The 21,301-nt window shown below is 53.9% G+C and overlaps 1 protein-coding gene across 1 annotated transcript; it reads left to right on the forward strand.

The window, feature by feature from the left end:
* Positions 1–3,753: 3,753 nt before the first annotated feature.
* On the forward strand, positions 3,754–7,604 carry LOC123751547 (proline-rich protein HaeIII subfamily 1-like). The gene is made up of 2 exons (XM_069331568.1): positions 3,754–3,988; positions 6,598–7,604. The coding sequence occupies exons 1-2, from the start codon at positions 3,754–3,756 to the stop codon at positions 7,602–7,604; spliced, it is 1,242 nt and encodes a 413-aa protein (XP_069187669.1).
* The last annotated feature ends 13,697 nt before the right edge of the window (positions 7,605–21,301 follow it).

A 21,301-nucleotide genomic window follows, 5' to 3' on the forward strand; every position in this document is an offset into this window, starting at 1 on the left:
TGTCATTAACCTCGCCGTGTCTTGCATGCCATCCTCCCGTCCTTTGGCAAAGAAGGCCATGCCGTCCGTATCTGTCGGCCTCTGCCTCGCCGCAAATACACCTGTATTCGGTGTGGATTGGGGCAGCTAGGCGGAGAGCCACGGCAATTCAGAGGGCCTGCGGTGTGAGACGGGTGCCGGTTGCTGACATTGGGGTTGCTAATAGGAAATCACCTGCATGGGGAGCTGCTACAGCTCTAAGTCGGGCAGTGTCATGTGGTGTCGTCGCAGCTTCTAGCAAAGTTGCAGCTTCTTGGTCGGCAATGGGGCGATCCCAGCTGGATTGCTTATGGGCTTCAGAAGGCGGTGGTTGGGGTGCTGGTCCTGCGAGAGAGACCCATTTGGTTGTGCAGTCTGTGAAGCTGGGATCATGCACCCCTGCCTGTTGAACTAGGTGCTCAGGTAGGATTTCCTTCACCAGGTTGTCAGACCCCACTGAAGAGGACAGGAATGCTGGTACAGCAATTTGTGTTGCTGTGCGCACGCCAAGGCCCCCGAGTCTGACAGGAAGGGAGGCCTGTTTTCACTGTGAGTCGCTGAGGGAAAGATTGAGGGCTTTTTCTAGTGTTGATTTCAGCAAGCTGTCATACTCTTCTAATTTAATATTGTTGAAAGATGGCGAACATCTTAGAAAGTAGGTCAGCCTGGGAAGGGACAAGCATCTGGTGATGAGGTAAAGTGCATCATGAGCATCATGTCTTCAATCCTCTCGTTCATCCTCTTCAGGTCAGTGATCTTCTTACCAAGGACCCCGTCGATGGCATTCCTTCCAAGAGGAGCACCTAGGAGTGTGCTGTCCTCAGGGTTGGTTGTATGAATGTCAGGCAAAACAACCTTTATTTGCTCTATTATGTGCTGGTTGGTGGAGGTTATTTCGCACTTGGAAGGGTTCAGGGTGAGGCCTAGGCTTGCTCCTTGCTCCTGAATTATTCTTATGTCGTCCAAGAGTGAGGCTGGGGAGCCGGCTAGAGTACCATCATCCAAAAACCAAATGTTGAGCTCACTGGACAGGTTATCGGTGACTTCCTTGATAACTATATATATATATAATATATATATATATATATATATATATATATATATATATATATATATATATATATATATATATACGTATATATATATAATATATATATATATATATATATATATATATATATATATATATATATATATATATATATATATATATATATATATATACGTATATATATATATATATATACGTATATATATATATAATATATATATATATATATATATATATATACGTATATATATATATATATATATACGTATATATATATATAATATATATATATATACGTAAGTATATATATAATATATATATATATACGTATGTATATATATAATATATATATACATATATATATATATATATATATATATATATATATATATATATATATATATATATATATATATATATATATATATATATATATATATATATATGTCGTACCTAGTAGCCAGAACGCACTTCTCTGCCTAATATGCAAGGCCCGATTTGCCTAATAAGCCAAGTTTTCCTGAATTAATATATTTCCACTATTTTTTTTCTTATGAAATGATAAAGCTGCCCATTTCATTATGTATGAGGTCAATTTTTTTTACTGGAGTTAAAATTAACGTAGATATATGACCGAACCTAACCAACCCTACCTAACCTAACCTAACCTATCTTTATAGGTTAGGTTAAGTTAGGTAGCCGAAAAAGTTAGGTTAGGTTAGGTTAGGTAGGTTAGGTAGTCGAAAAACAATTAATTCATGAAAACTTGGCTTATTAGGCAAATCGGGCCTTGCATAGTAGGCAATATTAATCTTTGATTAATTAATCTTTGTGTTTAGATAGGAGATGCCTCGTATGGGCCAATAAGCCTTCTGCAGCCCCTATGTTTATCCCTTATGTATCCCCCCATGTTTTCACCTTCATTGTATTATCACCTGACCTAATGCGGGTATAAAATCAACTAGTATTGTAAGATCTGTTCACTTGAGAATGAACCATGGAGGTTCGAAACGTCGTGCAAATTATACAAATAAGTGTAATACACTCTATAGTAAATCACTTCTTTTCTTCACCTTAAAAGTACGAAAATGAGTTTTGGAGAACCCGTATTTCAATTAAGCCCTGATGCTAAGAAAATAGTTAGAGGGATAGAAGCCCTAAACCAGAAAATAATAAATACAGAATATGCGGTCATATTCAATGAAATATATATATATATATATATATATATATATATATATATATATATATATATATATATATATACACACACATACACACACACACATCCGACAACTCGTCACGCGTTAAGGACTCGAACCCGGGCCATTCAGGGTCTCCATGCCCCCGCCAGTCCAGTGCTGTAACCACTCAGCCAATGACTGACTAAAAGTATTGGGAAGTAATGCCACGAGTGTTGCCGGGTGTTGGGTGCTTGTAGGTCTCACCACTTCCCAATACTTTTGGGAAATGGTTACAGTCCTCAGTGGCTGGGTGGCTACAGCACTGGACTGCTGGGGGACATGGGGACCCTGGCTGACCGGGTTCGAGTCCTTCAGGGGTCAAGAATTTTCGGATGTATATTAGATAGAAGGATCATTCAAGCGTTACGAACATATGTATGCATGTACACACACAGTTTGTGTAAGCTGGTCAGAACTACATCTATGTAAACATACATTAATCACATTATGTAGAAAAAAGACATACCTCAAACGTTATTTATGTCGGAGAGACGTAAATCAATATATGTATGTAGACTAGATTAGCATTTTAAAAGCACTACAATCACCTTCTGTGGTTGATTGTTCAATAAATCATTGAACTATATATTTTACAGATCTCTAATCCTGTCCATGGAGGACAGAAGAATATGTATATATGCTGGTTAGCATTGTAAATATGTGGCCACATCTGTGGTAGAAAATAACAATAATAATAATAATAATAATAATAATAATAAGAAGAAGAAGAAGAAGAAGAAGAAGAAGAAGAAGAATCAGCGTGTAAGCAGCCATACTGTTCTAAGCTCTGCCTGGGTATTATTCTGGTGAAACCTCTCAAGGTTGACTTTGATGGTGTAATATAATGCGATTATTAATAGATTGGTTTCAAAGTGAGGTTTATGTTCTTTAAACACATACGATACACTGAAGCACACACGATACACTGAAGCACATACGATACACTGAAGCACATACGATACACTGAAGCACACACGATACACTGAAGCACATACGATACACTGAAGCACACACGATACACTGAAGCACATACGATACACTTAAGGTGCCTCCAGATTTGTATTTAGTGATATTGTTAAAAATATTTACAAATATCATCGGTGAATTACAGGTGAAAGTCAGCGATGACTTAGAGGCGCGAGGCTAATTACCCCAGGACCCACAGGTGGCTGTTGGGGGGTAATAGTGGGGAAGTCTTGTTGCTCAAGAGGCTTAATTAACCTCCTGTAGTGTGTGTGTGTACTCGCCTATTTGTGCCTGCAGGATCGAGCATTGACTCCTGGATCCCGCCTTTCCAACCATCGGTTGTTCACAGTAATGACTCCGGTCCCATTTCCCTACCATGATTAATTTTAAAATTATGAATAAAGTTTGCTTCCACAACCTGCTCCTTAAGTGCATTCCAACGGACCAGCACTTAAAGAGCGTTGGTCCATTGGAATGGACCAACGGTGCGGCAAGTGCGCCTTGGACCACCACTTCACAGCCTGCACCAACCACTTTCTCCACAGCCATCACTGTCAAGGTGAACACACTGCCGTCTCCGCTGAGTGCTCCCGAAGACTTGCAGAAATCAACATGTCCGACGCCAGGCGGGTCAACACCACTCGCAGTGCACCAACAACTGTCAACGTGCAAGCCGCCCACTTCCCGGAGCTTCTGGGAGGTGCAGGAGGTACCATGCAGTCAGCCAGCCAATGGGGGCCTACCTCCCAGTCCGCCAACCAATCATCGACTCAGCCACAACCCCTCTCTGGCCAATCATCAAGCCAGCCTTTACCATACCAGTAGCTGGCCCCAACACCGTTCATAGTACCGTCTCTGAACTTACACGTCTGGCAGAAATTATGCAGGCACGAACTGTAAGGAATTCGTACGACTTCTAGACATACTCTACGCTGCTAATGGTCTACCGACGTTTAATGTTCCTGAGGAACTCCTCATGACTACAGCCTCAACCACTGCCACCACTACGACTTCAGCCACTAATACTACTTTAGCCTCTGACATCACCATCTCTCCAGATACACAGGCAGATCTCCTCCCTGCTGACGCCCACCCTCGGCCCCCTGCTACAGCTCCTGCACCACCTCCCCTGCTACAGCTCCTGTACCACCCCCCCTGCTACAGCTCCTGCACCACCTCCCCTGCTACAGCTCCTGCACCACCTCCCCTGCTACAGCTCCTGCACCACCTCCCCTGCTACAGCTCCTGCACCACCTCCCCTGCTACAGCTCCTGCACCACCTCCCCTGCTACAGCTCCTGCACCACCTCCCCTGCTACAGCTCCTGCACCACCTCCCCTGCTACACCCCCTGCACCACCTCCCCTGCTACAGCTCCTGCACCACCTCCCCTGCTACAGCTCCTGCACCACCTCCCCTGCTACACCCCCTCCCCTGCTACAGCCCCTGCACCACCCCCCCTGCTACAGCTCCTGCACCACCTCCTGCACCACCTCCCCTGCTACACCCCCTGCACCACCTCCCCTGCTACAGCTCCTGCACCACCTCCCCTGCTACAGCTCCTGCACCACCTCCCCTGCTACAGCTCCTGCACCACCTCCCCTGCTACAGCTCCTGCACCACCTCCCCTGCTACAGCTCCTGCATCACCTCCCCTGCTACAGCTCCTGCACCACCTCCCCTGCTACACCCCCTGCACCACCTCCCCTGCTACACCCCCTGCACCACCTCCCCTGCTACAGCTCCTGCACCACCTCCCCTGCTACAGCTCCTGCACCACCTCCCCTGCTACAGCTCCTGCATCACCTCCCCTGCTACAGCTCCTGCATCACCTCCCCTGCTACAGCTCCTGCACCACCTCCCCTGCTACACCCCCTGCACCACCTCCCCTGCTACACCCCCTGCACCACCTCCCCTGCTACAGCTCCTGCACCACCTCCCCTGCTACACCCCCTGCACCACCTCCCCTGCTACAGCTCCTGCACCACCTCCCCTGCTACAGCTCCTGCACCACCTCCCCTGCTACACCCCCTGCACCACCTCTGCACGCTGACACTCCAGGCGCTCCAATGCCTCCTCAACATGACGTCTCAACTGACTCATACAAACTTCTCCAGCACCAGCAAAAGCGTATTCGTCACCTGACCTCCGCTTCTTATCTGCCCATGATACTGCCTCTGTTGATGTTGAAGCTCGCTCACCCGAGGCCTCGACCCTCTCTGGAGGCCTGGAGCACCAGAACACAGGTGTTCCAGGCCTTATAGAGCACAGGTGTTCCAGGCCTTATAGAGCACAGGTGTTCCAGGCCTTATAGAGCACAGGTGTTCCAGGCCTTATAGAGCACAGGTGCTCCAGGCCTTATAGAGCACAGGTGTTCCAGGCCTTATAGAGCACAGGTGCTCCAGGCCTTATAGAGCACAGGTGCTCCAGGCCTTATAGAACACAGGTGCTCCAGGCCTTATAGAGCACAGGTGCTCCAGGCCTTATAGAGCACAGGTGCTCCAGGTCTTATAGAGCACAGGTGCTCCAGGTCTTATAGAGCACAGGTGCTCCAGGCCTTATAGAACACAGGTGCTCCAGGCCTTATAGAGCACAGGTGCTCCAGGCCTTCTAGAACACAGATGCTCCAGGTCTTATAGAACACAGATGCTCCAGGCCTTATAGAGCACAGGTGCTCCAGGCCTTATAGAGCACAGGTGCTCCAGGCCTTATAGAACACAGGTGCTCCAGGCCTTATAGAGCACAGGTGCTCCAGGTCTTATAGAGCACAGGTGCTCCAGGCCTTATAGAGCACAGGTGCCCCAGGCCTTATAGAGCACAGGTGCTCCAGGCCTTATAGAACACAGGTGCTCCAGGCCTTATAGAGCACAGGTGCTCCAGGTCTTATAGAGCACAGGTGCTCCAGGCCTTATAGAGCACAGGTGCTCCAGGCCTTATAGAGCACAGGTGCTCCAGGCCTTATAGAGCACAGGTGCTCCAGGCCTTATAAAACACAGGTGCTCCAGGCCTTATAGAGCACAGGTGCTCCTGGCCTTATAGAGCACAGGTGCTCCAGGCCTTATAAAACACAGGTGCTCCAGGCCTTATAGAGCACAGGTGCTCCAGACCTTATAGAGCACAGGTGCTCCAGGCCTTATAGAGCACAGGTGCTCCAGGCCTTATAGAGCACAGGTGCTCCAGGCCTTATAGAGCACAGGTGCTCCAGGCCTTATAGAGCACAGGTGCTCCAGGCCTTATAGAGCACCTGTGGTCTATAAGGATTAAGAAAAGGTACTGAACGGTAAACTTTGTGTATAAAGGAGCAAAGAATTGACCCTCCAGCGGGACCCTCCAGCGAGACCCTCCAGCGGGACTCTCCAGCGGGACCCTCCAGCGGGACCCTCCAGCGGGGACCCTCCAGCGGGACCCTCCAGCGGGACTCTCCAGCGGGACCCTCCAGCGGGGACCCTCCAGCGGGACTCTCCAGCGGGACCCTCCAGCGGGGACCCTCCAGCGGGGACCCTCCAGCGGGGACCCTCCAGCGGGACCCTCCAGCGGGACCCTCCAGCGGGACCCTCCAGCGTGACCCTCCAGTGGGACCCTCCAGCGGGGACCCTCCAGCGGGACCCTCCAGCGGGGACCCTCCAGCGGGGACCCTCCAGCGGGACCCTCCAGCGGGACCCTCCAGCGGGACCCTCCAGCGGGGACCCTCCAGCGGGGACCCTCCAGCGGGACCCTCCAGCGGGACCCTCCAGCGGGACCCTCCAGCGGGACCCTCCAGCGGGACCTTCCAGTGGGACCCTCCAGCGGGACTCTCCAGCGGGACCCTCCAGCGGGACTCTCCAGCGGGACCCTCCAGCGGGACCCTCCAGCGGGACCCTCCAGTGGGACCCTCCAGCTGGACTCTCCAGCGGGACCCTCCAGTGGGACCCTCCAGCGGGACCCTCCAGCGGGACCCTCCAGCGGGACTCTCCAGTGGGACCCTCCAGCGGGACTCTCCAGTGGGACCCTCCAGCGGGACTCTCCAGCGGGACCCTCCAGCGGGAGTCTCCAGCGGGACTCTGCAGTGGGACCCTCCAGCGGGACCCTCCAGTGGGACCCTCCAGCGGGACTCTCCAGCGGGACTCTCCAACGGGACCCTCCAGCGGGACTCTCCAGTGGGACCCTCCAGCGGGACTCTCCAGTGGGACCCTCCAGCGGGACTCTCCAGTGGGACCCTCCAGCGGGACCCTCCAGTGGGACCCTCCAGCGGGACTCTCCAGCGGGACTCTCCAGTGGGACCCTCCAGCGGGACTCTCCAGTGGGACCCTCCAGCGGGACTCTCTGTGACTTTCCATGAACACCTGTGAACGTATATTATCTCAGACACATAAATAGTGAGTCTGCTTAAGTCAACGTTCATAGGTTCAGTGACCTTCAGATGTTAACCATTCATGATTATAATTTATTCTCATTATATATTTTCCTGCTTATCTATTTATTTACAATTATAATTTGATTATATTATTTACATTTTTATTTTTATTATATTATTTACATTTTTATTTTGATTATATTACATTTTTGTTCATAAATATATTTTGTCAAGAGACAATGCTCATCATTGTAACTTATAACTCTTCGACATATATATATCACAAGGAGCATTTGTATAGGGTTTTACAAGTCCGTTTTGTCACCATTGATGAGGTAAGGTATTGTGATTATCAGGGGAAAGCGCCAAGCCATTGCGACAATATAGCACTGGGAAGGGGTCAGGATATGGATTTGGGATGGGACGGAGGGAAGGAATGGTGCCCAACCACTTGGACGGTCGGGGATTGAACGCCGACCTGCATGAAACGAGGCCGTCGCTCTACCGTCCATTTCAAGTGGCTTCATTATTGAAGAACTAACGTGAGAAAACTTAAATATTACAGTAATATGAGTCATTCCGCATATAGACACTACAACGGTGAACAGGTGCAGCCGTCTACGGTGAAGTACTTGCCCACGACTACTGTGAGAAGGCTGGTATAGTGCTGGGTTCAAGGCCTATCATCGAGGGAGGCCTATTTCCGACCTGTCAGCAAGCACACTATAGTCCTGAACATGGGGGGTCAGAACTATAGTACTATTCTCAGTGTATATTATCAGAGCCAGAAACATAAACATTATTCCTAACACATTATACAAGTCGTTACACAGAGAAGAGGTGTAGGTGTTCCTTAGTGAGTTAGTGCAGTGATCCCTGAGGTGAGCAGCAGGTCCAGAGGTGTAGGTGTTCCTTAGTGAGTTAGTGCAGTGATCCCTGAGGTGAGCAGCAGGTCCAGAGGTGTAGGTGTTCCTTAGTGAGTTAGTGCAGTGATCCCTGAGGTGAGCAGCAGGTCCAGAGGTGTAGGTGTTCCTTAGTGAGTTAGTGCAGTGATCCCTGAGGTGAGCAGCAGGTCCAGAGGTGTAGGTGTTCCTTAGTGAGTTAGTGCAGTGATGTCTGAGGTGAGCAGCAGGTCCAGAGGTGTAGGTGTTCCTTAGTGAGTTAGTGCAGTGATCCCTGAGGTGAGCAGCAGGTCCAGAGGTGTAGGTGTTCCTTAGTGAGTTAGTGCAGTGATCCCTGAGGTGAGCAGCAGGTCCAGAGGTGTAGGTGTTCCTTAGTGAGTTAGTGCAGTGATCTCTGAGGTGAGCAGCAGGTCCAGAGGTGTAGGTGTTCCTTAGTGAGTTAGTGCAGTGATCCCTGAGGTGAGCAGCAGGTCCAGAGGTGTAGGTGTTCCTTAGTGAGTTAGTGCAGTGATCTCTGAGGTGAGCAGCAGGTCCAGAGGTGTAGGTGTTCCTTAGTGAGTTAGTGCAGTGATCCCTGAGGTGAGCAGCAGGTCCAGAGGTGTAGGTGTTCCTTAGTGAGTTAGTGCAGTGATCTCTGAGGTGAGCAGCAGGTCCAGAGGTGTAGGTGTTCCTTAGTGAGTTAGTGCAGTGATCTCTGAGGTGAGCAGCAGGTCCAGAGGTGTAGGTGTTCCTTAGTGAGTTAGTGCAGTGATCCCTGAGGTGAGCAGCAGGTCCAGAGGTGTAGGTGTTCCTTAGTGAGTTAGTGCAGTGATCCCTGAGGTGAGCAGCAGGTCCAGAGGTGTAGGTGTTCCTTAGTGAGTTAGTGCAGTGATCTCTGAGGTGAGCAGCAGGTCCAGAGGTGTAGGTGTTCCTTAGTGAGTTAGTGCAGTGATCCCTGAGGTGAGCAGCAGGTCCAGAGGTGTAGGTGTTCCTTAGTGAGTTAGTGCAGTGATCCCTGAGGTGAGCAGCAGGTCCAGAGGTGTAGGTGTTCCTTAGTGAGTTAGTGCAGTGATCCCTGAGGTGAGCAGCAGGTCTAGAGGTGTAGGTGTTCCTTAGTGAGTTAGTGCAGTGATCTCTGAGGTGAGCAGCAGGTCCAGAGGTGTAGGTGTTCCTTAGTGAGTTAGTGCAGTGATCCCTGAGGTGAGCAGCAGGTCCAGAGGTGTAGGTGTTCCTTAGTGAGTTAGTGCAGTGATCTCTGAGGTGAGCAACAGGTCCAGAGGTGTAGGTGTTCCTTAGTGAGTTAGTGCAGTGATCTCTGAGGTGAGCAGCAGGTCCAGAGGTGTAGGTGTTCCTTAGTGAGTTAGTGCAGTGATCTCTGAGGTGAGCAGCAGGTCCCAGGATTAACAAACATGATTATGACATAGAAAATATTACAAAAAATACCTACTTTTTGTATTTGTTTCTTGGACGAAAATCAACGACAATTTCAAGTGATGGGCGCAAGGGAACTCTCAGGTCTGTTGAATATGTTTCAATTACAGCACTACAATACAGCTGGAGCAATACTGTCGGCTACAGGTTCAGCAATACAGTCAACTACTAACTTCAAGCAGAAGTTACAAGGCAGTTTCTCTCTGAGGACAAGCTCTCACCAGCCAAGGTAATTGGCCAGAGATAAATATTAATGGAAAATTATGTTTGGCCCCAGAGAATTGCTCCAGGGATTTACACACGCTGCCAGACCAATACGTTTCATGTCTGCAACATCAATGCACCGACCCAACCACAACAGCCACGTTGCCCTGCCTTCATATCAACGCAGAACAAGTGTCCACATTTTTGTTTAGACGGTCTTCCCTACCTGTGAGTTTATAACCATCCAACCATCCGGGCACTGAGTTACGGTGCATGTATCCAGGATACATCTAGGATACCTCCTCCCTGTGTTGTGATACAGCCATCATGTATTGTGCTACAATAGTGGCCTTCATGTATTGTGCTACAATAGTGCCCTTCATGTATTGTGCTACAATAGTGGCCATCATGTATTGTGCTACAATAGTGGCCTTCATGTATTGTGCTACAATAGTGGCCATCATGTATTGTGCTACAATAGTGGCCTTCATGTATTGTGCTACAATAGTGCCCTTCATGTATTGTGCTACAATAGTGCCCTTCATGTATTGTGCTACAATAGTGCCCTTCATGTATTGTGCTACAATAGTGCCCTTCATGTATTGTGCTACAATAGTGCCCTTCATGTATTGTGCTACAATAGTGCCCTTCATGTATTGTGCTACAATAGTGGCCTTCATGTATTGTGCTACAATAGTGCCCTTCATGTATTGTGCTACAATAGTGCCCTTCATGTATTGTGCTACAATAGTGGCCATCATGTATTGTGCTACAATAGTGGCCTTCATGTATTGTGCTACAATAGTGCCCTTCATGTATTGTGCTACAATAGTGCCCTTCATGTATTGTGCTACAATAGTGGCCTTCATGTATTGTGCTACAATAGTGGCCATCATGTATTGTGCTACAATAGTGCCCTTCATGTATTGTGCTACAATAGTGCCCTTCATGTATTGTGCTACAATAGTGGCCTTCATGTATTGTGCTACAATAGTGCCCTTCATGTATTGTGCTACAATAGTGCCCTTCATGTATTGTGCTACAATAGTGGCCATCATGTATTGTGCTACAATAGTGCCCTTCATGTATTGTGCTACAATAGTGCCCTTCATGTATTGTGCTACAATAGTGTCCTTCATGTATTGTGCTACAATAGTGTCCTTCATGTATTGTGCTACAATAGTGTCCTTCATGTATTGTGCTACAATAGTGCCCTTCATGTATTGTGCTACAATAGTGCCCTTCATGTATTGTGCTACAATAGTGTCCTTCATGTATTGTGCTACAATAGTGTCCTTCATGTATTGTGCTACAATAGTGCCCTTCATGTATTGTGCTACAATAGTGGCCTTCATGTATTGTGCTACAATAGTGGCCATCATGTATTGTACTACAATAGTGGCCATCATGTATTGTGCTACAATAGTGGCCTTCATGTATTGTGCTACAATAGTGGCCTTCATGTATTGTGCTACAATAGTGCCCTTCATGTATTGTGCTACAATAGTGCCCTTCATGTATTGTGCTACAATAGTGGCCTTCATGTATTGTGCTACAATAGTGGCCTTCATGTATTGTGCTACAATAGTGCCCATCATGTATTGTGCTACAATAGTGGCCTTCATGTTTTGTGCTACAATAGTGCCCTTTATGTATTGTGCTACAATAGTGTCCATCATGTATTGTGCTACAATAGTGGCCATCATGTATTGTGCTACAATAGTGGCCTTCATGTATTGTGCTACAATAGTGGCCATCATGTATTGTGCTACAATAGTGGCCATCATGTATTGTGCTACAATAGTGGCCATCATGTATTGTGCTACAATAGTGTCCTTCATGTATTGTGCTACAATAGTGCCCTTCATGTATTGTGCTACAATAGTGCCCTTTATGTATTGTGCTACAATAGTGGCCATCATGTATTGTGCTACAATAGTGGCCATCATGTATTGTGCTACAATAGTGGCCTTCATGTATTGTGCTACAATAGTGGCCATCATGTATTGTGCTACAATAGTGGCCTTCATGTATTGTGCTACAATAGTGCCCTTCATGTATTGTGCTACAATAGTGGCCTTCATGTATTGTGCTACAATAGTGGCCATCATGTATTGTGCTACAATAGTGGCCATCATGTATTGTGCTACAATAGTGGCCTTCATGTATTGTGCTACAATAGTGGCCATCATGTATTGTGCTACAATAGTGCCCATCATGTATTGTGCTACAATAGTGCCCATCATGTATTGTGCTACAATAGTGGCCATCATGTATTGTGCTACAATAGTGCCCATCATGTATTGTGCTACAATAGTGTCCTTCATGTATTGTGGCAGAGTTGTTAAGCGGGAGCCACCACCCCGAGAGACACGCTCCCACAACTCACATGACAGGACATCTGAGGTACAGTTATCTGTGACAGGCGGCCTCAAGTTGGGTCCTCAAGTTGATGACAGGTTTTGTCGGAATTATTGTGATGTTGTCTGAATCGTTAATATGAGTATTGTTGGTGCGCTGGCCACTCTCCCCTCGTCCACCCTCCCCCTCGTCCACCCTCCATTTCGCCCACCCTCCCCCTCGTCCACCCTCCCCTCGTCCACCCCTCCCCTTCGTCCACCCTTCCCCCCTCGTCCACCCTCCCCCTCGTCCACCCCTCCCCTCGTCCACCCCTCCCCTCGTCCACCCCTCCCCCTCGTCCACCCTCCCCTCGTCCTCCCTCCCCTCGTCCACCCCTCCCCTCGTCCACCCCTCCCCTCGTCCACCCCTCCCCTCGTCGACCCTCCCCTCGTCCACCCTCCCCCCGTCCTCCCTCCCCCTCGTCCACCCTCCCCTCGTCCACCCTCCCCTCGTCCTCCCTCCCCCTCGTCCACCCTCCCCTCGTCCTCCCTCCCCCTCGTCCACCCTCCCCTAGTCCACCCTCCCCTCGTCCTCCCTCCCCTCGTCCACCCCTTCCCCTCGTCCACCCTTCCCCCCTCGTCCACCCTCCCCTCGTCCACCCTCCCCCTTGTCCACCCTCCACCTCGCCCACCCTCCCCCTCGTCCACCCTCTCCTCGTCCACCCCTCCCCCTCGTCCACCCTTCCCCCCTCGTCCACCCTCCCCCTCGTCCACCCCTCCCCTCTTCCACCCCTCCCCTCGTCCACCCCTCCCCCTCGTCCACCCTCCCCTCGTCCTCCCTCCCCTCGTCCACCCCTCCCCTCGTCCACCCTCCCCTCGTCCACTCTCCCCACGTCCTCCCTCCCCCTCGTCCACCCTCCCCTCGTCCACCCTCCCCCTCGTCCACCCTCCCCCTCGTCCAGCCTCCCCCTCGTCCACCCCTCCCCTCGTTCACCCTCCCCTCGTCCACCCTCCCCCTCGTCAGCCCTCCCCATAGTCCACCCTCCCCTTGTCAGCCTTCCCCTCTTCCACCCTCCTCTCGTCCACCCTCCCCTCGTCAGCCCTCCCCCTCGTCCACCCTCCCCTCGTCAGCCTTCCCCCTCGTCCACCCTCCCCCTCGTCCACCCTCCCTTCGTCCACCCTCCCCTCGTCCACCCCTCCCCTCGTCCACCCTCCCCCCTCGTCAGCGTTCCCCTCGTCCACCCACCCCCTCGTCCACCCTCCCCTCGTCCACCCTCCCCCTCGTCCACCCTCCCCTCGTCCACCCCTCCCCTCGTCCACCCCTCCCCTCCCCTCGTCCACCGTCCCCTCGTCCACCCTCCCCTCGTCAGCCTTCCCCTCGTCCACCCTCCCCTCGTCTACCCTCCCCCTCGTCCACCCTCCCCCTCGTCCACCCTCCCCCTCGTCCACCCTCCCCTCGTTCACCCTCCCCTCGTCCACCCTCCCACTCGTCAGCCCTCCCCCTAGTCCACCCTCCCCTCGTCAGCCTTCCCCTCGTCCACCCTCGTCCACCCTCCCCCTCGTCCACCCTCCCCTCGTCAGCCCTCCCTCTCGTCCACCCTCCCCTCGTCCACCCTCCCCTCGTCCACCCTCCCCCTCGTCCACCCATCCCCCACCCCTCCGCTCGTCCACCCTCCCCCTCGTCCTCCCTCCCCCTCGTCCACCCTCCCCTCGTCAGCCCTCCCTCTCGTCCACCCTCCCCTCGTCCACCCTCCCCTCGTCAGCCTTCCCCTCGTCCACCCTCCCCTCGTTCACCCTCCCCCTCGTCCACCCTCCGCTCGTCCACCCTCCCCCTCGTCCACCCTCCCCTCGTCCACCCTCCCCCTCGTCCACCCTCCCCTCGTCAGCCCTCCCTCTCGTCCACCCTCCCCTCGTCCACCCTCCCCTCGTCCACCCTCCCCCTCGTCAGCCCTCCCCCTCGTCCACCCTCCCCTCGTCAGCCTTCCCCCCTCGTCCACCCTCCCCTCGCCCACCCTCCCCCTCGTCCACCCTCCCCTCGTCCACCCTCCCCTCGTCCACCCCTCCCCTCGTCTACCCTCCCCCCTCGTCAGCCTTCCCCTCGTCCACCCTCCCCTCGTCTACCCTCCCCCTCGTCCACCCTCCCCTCGTCCACCCTCCCCCTCGTCCACCCTCCCCTCGTCCACCCTCCCCCTCGTCCACCCTCCCCTCGTCAGCCCTCCCTCTCGTCCACCCTCCCCTCGTCCACCCTCCCCTCGTCCACCCTCCCCCTCGTCAGCCCTCCCCCTCGTCCACCCTCCCCTCGTCAGCCTTCCCCCCTCGTCCACCCTCCCCTCGCCCACCCTCCCCCTCGTCCACCCTCCCCTCGTCCACCCTCCCCTCGTCCACCCCTCCCCTCGTCTACCCTCCCCCCCTCGTCAGCCTTCCCCTCGTCCACCCTCCCCTCGTCTACCCTCCCCCTCGTCCACCCTCCCCTCGTCCACCCTCCCCCTCATCCACCCATCCCCCACCCCTCCGCTCGTCCACCCTCCCCCTCGTCCTCCCTCCCCCTCGTCCACCCTCCCCTCGTCAGCCCTCCCTCTCGTCCACCCTCCCCTCGTCCACCCTCCCCTCGTCAGCCTTCCCCTCGTCCACCCTCCCCTCGTTCACCCTCCCCCTCGTCCACCCTCCCCTCGTCCACCCTCCCCCTCGTCCACCCTCCCCTCGTCCACCCTCCCCCTCGTCCACCCTCCCCTCGTCAGCCCTCCCTCTCGTCCACCCTCCCCTCGTCCACCCTCCCCTCGTCCACCCTCCCCCTCGTCCACCCTCCCCTCGTCAGCCTTCCCCTCGTCCACCCTCCCCTCGTCCACCCTCCCCCTCCTCCACCCTCCCCCTCCTCCACCCTCCCCTCGTCAGCCTTCCCCTCGTCCACCCTCCCTCTCGTCCACCCTCCCCCTCGTCCACCCTCCCCTCGTCAGCCTTCCCCTCGTCCACCCTCCCCTCGTCCACCCTCCCCCTCGTCCACCCTCCCCTCGTCCACCCTCCCCCTCGTCCACCCTCCCTCTCGTCCACCCTCCCCCTCGTCCACCCTCCCCCTCGTCCACCCTCCCCCTCGTCCACCCTCCCCTCGTTCACCCTCCCCTCGTCCACCCTCCCACTCGTCAGCCCTCCCCCTAGTCCACCCTCCCCTCGTCAGCCTTCCCCTCGTCCACCCTCCCCTCGTCCACCCTCCCCCTCGTCCACCCTCCCCTCGTCCACCCTCCCCCTCGTCCACCCTCCCCTCGTCCACCCTCCCCCTCGTCCACCCTCCCCTCGTCAGCCCTCCCCCTCGTCCACCCTCCCCTCGTCCACCCTCCCCTCGTCCACCCTCCCCTCGTCCACCCTCCCCTCGTCCACCCTCCCCTCGTCCACCCTCCCCCTCGTCCACCCTCCCCCTCGTCCACCCTCCCCTCGTCCACCCTCCCCTCGTCCACCCTCCCCCTCGTCCACCCTCCCTTCATCCACTCTCCCCTCGTCCACCCCTCCCCTCGTCCACCCTCCCCCCTCGTCCACCCTCCCCCCTCGTCAGCGTTCCCCTCGTCCACCCTCCCCCTCGTCCACCCTCCCCTCGTCCACCCTCCCCTCGTCCACCCCTCCCCTCGTCCACCCCTCCCCTCGTCCACCGCTCCCCTCGTCCACCTTCCCCTCGTCCACCCTCCCCCTCGTCCACCCTCCCCTCGTCCACCCTCCCCTCGTCCACCCTCCCCCTGGTTCACCCTCCCCTCGTCCACCCCTCCCCTCGTCCACCTTCCCCTCGTCCACCCTCCCCCTCGTCCACCCTCCCCCTCGACAGCCTTCCCTTCGTCCACCCTCCCATCGTCTACCCTCCCCCTCGTCCACCCTCCCCCTCGTCCACCCTCCCCCTCGTCAGCCCTCCCCTCGTCCACCCCTCCCCTCGTCCACCCTCCCCTCGTCAGCCCTCCCCCTACTCCACCCTCCCATCGTCAGCCTTCCCCTCGTCCACCCTCCCCTTCGTCCCCCCTCCCCTCGTCAGCCCTCCCCCTCGTCCACCCTCCCCTCGTCCACCCTCCCCTCGTCCACCCTCCCCTCGTCCACCCTCCCCCTCGTCCACCCTCCCCTCGTCCACCCTCCCCCTCGTCCACCCTCCCCTCGTCAGCCCTCCCCCTCGTCCACCCTCCCCCTCGTCAGCATTCCCCTCGTCCACCCTCCCCTCGTCCACCCTCCCCCTCGTCCACCTTCCCCTCGTCCACCCCTCCCCTCGTCTACCCTCCCCCCTCGTCAGCCTTCCCCCCTCGTCCACCGTCCCCTCGCCCACCCTCCCCCTCGTCCACCCTCCCCTCGTCCACCCCTCCCCTCGTCTACCCTCCCCCCTCGTCAGCCTTCCCCTCGTCCACCCTCCCCTCGTCTACCCTCCCCCTCGTCCACCCTCCCCTCGTCCACCCTCCCCCCTCGTCCACCCATCCCCCACCCCTCCCCTCGTCCACCCTCCCCCTCGTCCTCCCTCCCCCTCGTCCACCCCTCCCCTCGTCCACCCTCCCCCTCGTCCACCCACCCCTCGTCCACCCTCCCCTCGTCCACCCTCCCCTCGTCATCCCTCCCTCTCGTCCACCCTCCCCCTCGTCCACCCTCCCCCTCGTCCCCCCTCCCCTCGTCAGCCTTCCCCTCGTCCACCCTCCCCCTCGTCCACCCTCCCCCTCGTCCACCCTCCCCTCGTCCACCCTCCCCCTCGTCCACCCTCCCCTCGTCCACCCTCCCCTCGTCTACCCTCCCCCTCGTCCACCCTCCCCTCGTCCACCCTCCCCTCGTCCACCCTCCCCCTCGTCCACCCTTCCCTCGTCCACCCTCCCCTCGTCCACCCTCCCCTCGTCCACCCTCCCCTTCGTCCACCTGACTGGTAACTGTTGGACTGTCAGCCTGACAGTCGAGATTCAAATGCTGGGATCTGCATGTATTTAAATGTTTATTGTGATACAATCTTGTAGTGATTGTAAGGTACGGTAGACTTTTATTTTAGGCATTTGGTTAAATTTTTCTCTGTAAAGTAGTAGGATAATAATCATCGTGTTTTAGATTAAAAACAATGTTTCCTAAACATGTGAGCAAGAGGGCTATAACAGTCTAAGCTGTTTCAGAAGCTTAGAGACCTTGTATAGTATTGTAGACAGGGATTATCAAGGTTATGGAGTTTCTGGGGAGTTTGTACCCGAGTTCCGAGAAAGGCTCTCAAGATAATGGTGTCCCGAGATATTAGCAGGCGAGTGAGGCAGGCACGAGTGCTACAACCTTCCCCCTGAATTAATTCATCAGGTTTAGAGAAATTCAGATAGTAAAAGTAATGGTAATTAATAACGTCCCTTGTTAACTATGTTAGTTTAACGACAATTCAAAGTAAAGAGTCCACTCGTCATCAAGTACAGACGAATCTCAGGATGAGAACATCCACGAGGTGGAAAATATGTACTGATCATCTTGTCTGTTACTTCATGGAAATTATAAATTCAGAGTATCATACAATATTATAATTAATAATCAACCTGACTCAAGTACCTATGTAATTTGTCATCAGTTTTGAAATAGGAATATACTGGTTATCGTAAGTGACCAGTACACTGAGTTACCCTTGATAACTAGGCTTGTTAATGAGGTTTGTCAACTAGCCCAGGTCAGCTTGACAGAGGTCAGAGTGAGTGTTAGAGCAGTGTGAGGAGCGGCCGTCTGGATAATGTGCTTAGGAAGAATTTCAGTTAGGAATAAATTTAGCGTGGAATATTCATTTGTTCCATGATAATTATTTATGTTTTAATTGATCTTGTTAAGAATTTATAGTATTTACTGGAATGTTCCCCAGTGTATATGTTATATTCGTTTATTTCGATAAGGTTTATTCACGCCCCTGATTATTGAATACACTCCTCTGAACTGTACAAGCATTTTTTTTTTTGAGATATATACAAGAGTTGTTACATTCTTGTACAGCCACTAGTACGCGTAGCGTTTCGGGCAAGTCCCTGGAATACGATCCCCGCCGCGAAGAATCGTTTTTACAACCAAGTACACATTTTACTGTTGCGTTAAACAGAGGCTACAGTTAAGAATTTGCGCCCAGTAAATCCTCCCCGGCCAGGATACGAACCCATGACAAAGCGCTCGCGGAACGTCAGGCGAGTGTCTTACCACTACACCACGGAGACTTGTTAGGTCCCCGTGGTGCATCTCTTATTCTATTCACTATAAGCTCTTTGTCAAGTCAAACTACACATATAAAGTAAATCTCATCTCTCCTTTCGGATAATTGGTGATCCACATTCAGGGATCAAGGGCTAATTGACAGTTTCCTGCTTCACCGTCAGTTAGGGGGATTGTCAGTAAAGGAATTAAGTCAGGTGGTGGCGGCGTTCTTTAAGTCTCTTGTGAATTGGCAGGTATTGAGGTACAAGGTTCTCGTGTCGTGACAGGTAGGAGATCAAACGCTTCAGGTTCGAGGAGATGGACTGAAGGTTACAGCAAGCCGGAACTCTGGTGATTATCATACATCACAGTACATAACGACCTGTTGTAGCTAAATAAGAGAAGTTAATTCAGATCTGCCCCTCGTTACTGGGTGGCCATGGTCCCGGTTGACTGGCACCGGGTGGCCAAGGTCCCGGTTGACTGGCACCGGGTGGCCAAGGTCCCGGTTGACTGGCACCGGGTGGCCAAGGTCCTGGTTGACTGGCACTAGTGGCCAAGGTCCTGGTTGACTGGCACCGGGTGGCCAAGGTCCTGGTTGACTGGAACTAGTGGCCAAGGTCCTGGTTGACTGGCACCGGGTGGCCAAGGTCCTGGTTGACTGGCACTGGGTGGCCAAGGTCCTGGTTGACTGGCACCGGGTGGCCAAGGTCCTGGTTGACTGGCACTGGGTGGCCAAGGTCCTGGTTGACTGGCACTGGGTGTCCAAGGTCCTGGTTGACTGGCACTGGGTGGCCAAGGTCCTGGTTGACTGGCACTGGGTGTCCAAGGTCCTGGTTGACTGGTACTGGGTGGCCAAGGTCCTGGTTGACTGGCACCGGGTGGCCAAGGTCCTGGTTGACTGGCACTGGGTGGCCAAGGTCCTGGTTGACTGGCACTGGGTGTCCAAGGTCCTGGTTGACTGGCACTGGGTGGCCAAGGTCCTGGTTGACTGGCACTAGTGGCCAAGGTACTGGGTGACTGGTACTGGGTGGCCAAGGTCCTGGTTGACTGGCACTAGTGGCCAAGGTACTGGTTGACTGGTACTGGGTGGCCAAGGTCCTGGTTGACTGGCACTGGGTGTCCAAGGTACTGGTTGACTGGCACTGGGTGTCCAAGGTCCTGGTTGACTGGCACTGGGTGGCCAAGGTCCTGGTTGACTGGCACTAGTGGCCAAGGTACTGGTTGACTGGTACTGGGTGGCCAAGGTACTGGTTGACTGGTACTGGGTGGCCAAGGTCCTGGTTGACTGGCACTGGGTGTCCAAGGTCATGGTTGACTGGCACTGGGTGGCCACGGTACTGGTTGACTGGCACTGGGAGGCCAAGGTACTGGTTGACTGGCACTGGGTGTCTGGGTGTCCAAGGTCCTGGTTGACTGGTACTGGGTGGCCAAGGTCCTGGTTGACTGGCACTGGGTGGCCAAGGTACTGGTTGACTGGTACTGGGTGGCCATGGTACTGGTTGACTGGTACTGGTACTGGGTGGCCAAGGTCCTGGTTGACTGGTACTGGGTGGCCATGGTACTGGTTGACTGGTACTGGTACTGGGTGGCCAAGGTCCTGGTTGACTGGTACTGACACTGGGTGGCCAAGGTCCTTGTTTACTGGCACTGGGTGGCCAAGGTACTGGTTGACTGGCACTGGGTGGCCATGGTACTGGTTGACTGGCACTGGGTGGCCAAGGTCCTGGTTGACTGGCACTGGGTGGCCAAGGTCCTGGTTGACTGGCACTGGGTGGCCAAGGTCCTGGTTGACTGGCACTGGATGGCCAAGGTCCTGGTTGACTGGCACTGGATGGCCAAGGTCCTGGTTGACTGGCACTGGATGGCCAAGGTCCTGGTTGCCTGGCACTAGTGGCCAAGGTACTGGTTGTCTGGCACTGGATGGCCAAGGTCCTGGTTGACTGGCACTAGTGGCCAAGGTCCTGGTTGACTGGCACTGGATGGCCAAGGTCCTGGTTGACTGGCTCTGGATGGCCAAGGTCCTGGTTGACTGGCACTGGATGGCCAAGGTCCTGGTTGACTGGCACTGGATGGCCAAGGTCCTGGTTGACTGGGACTGGGTGGCCATGGTACTGGTTGACTGGTACTGGTACTGGGTGGCCAAGGTCCTGGTTGACTGGTACTGACACTGGGTGGCCAAGGTCCTGGTTGACTGGCACTGGGTGGCCAAGGTACTGGTTGACTGGCACTGGGTGGCCAAGGTCCTTGTTGACTGGTACTGGGTGGCCATGGTACTGGTTGACTGGCACTGGGTGGCCAAGGTGCTGGTTGACTGGTACTGGGTGCCCAAGGTCCTTGTTGACTGGTACTGGGTGGCCATGGTACTGGTTGACTGGCACTGGGTGGCCAAGGTACTGGTTGACTGGAACTGGGTGGCCAAGATCCTGGTTGACTGGTACTGGGTGGCCAAGGTCCTGGTTGACTAGCACTGGGTGGCCAAGGTCCTTGTTGACTGGCACTGGGTGGCCAAGGTACTGGTTGACTGGCACTAGTGGCCAAGGTCCTGGTTGACTGGTACTGGGTGGCCATGGTACTGGTTGACTGGTACTGGGTGGCCAAGGTCCTGGTTGACTGGTACTGGCACGGGGTGGTCAAGGTACTGGTTGACTGGCACTAGTGGCCAAGGACCTGGTTGACTGGTACTGGCACGG

The sequence above is a fragment of the Procambarus clarkii genome, chromosome 3, assembly GCF_040958095.1.
Source record: "Procambarus clarkii isolate CNS0578487 chromosome 3, FALCON_Pclarkii_2.0, whole genome shotgun sequence".
Lineage (NCBI taxonomy): Eukaryota > Metazoa > Arthropoda > Malacostraca > Decapoda > Cambaridae > Procambarus > Procambarus clarkii.

Coding starts and splice junctions, on each gene's coding strand:
- LOC123751547 (XM_069331568.1), top strand. CDS start 3,754: ATGGACCAACGGTGCGGCAAGTGCGCCTTGGACCACCACTTCACAGCC. Junction 3,989..6,597: donor GCTTCTGGGAGGTGCAGGAG/GTACCATGCAGT, acceptor TTGACCCTCCAG/CGGGACCCTCCAGCGAGACC.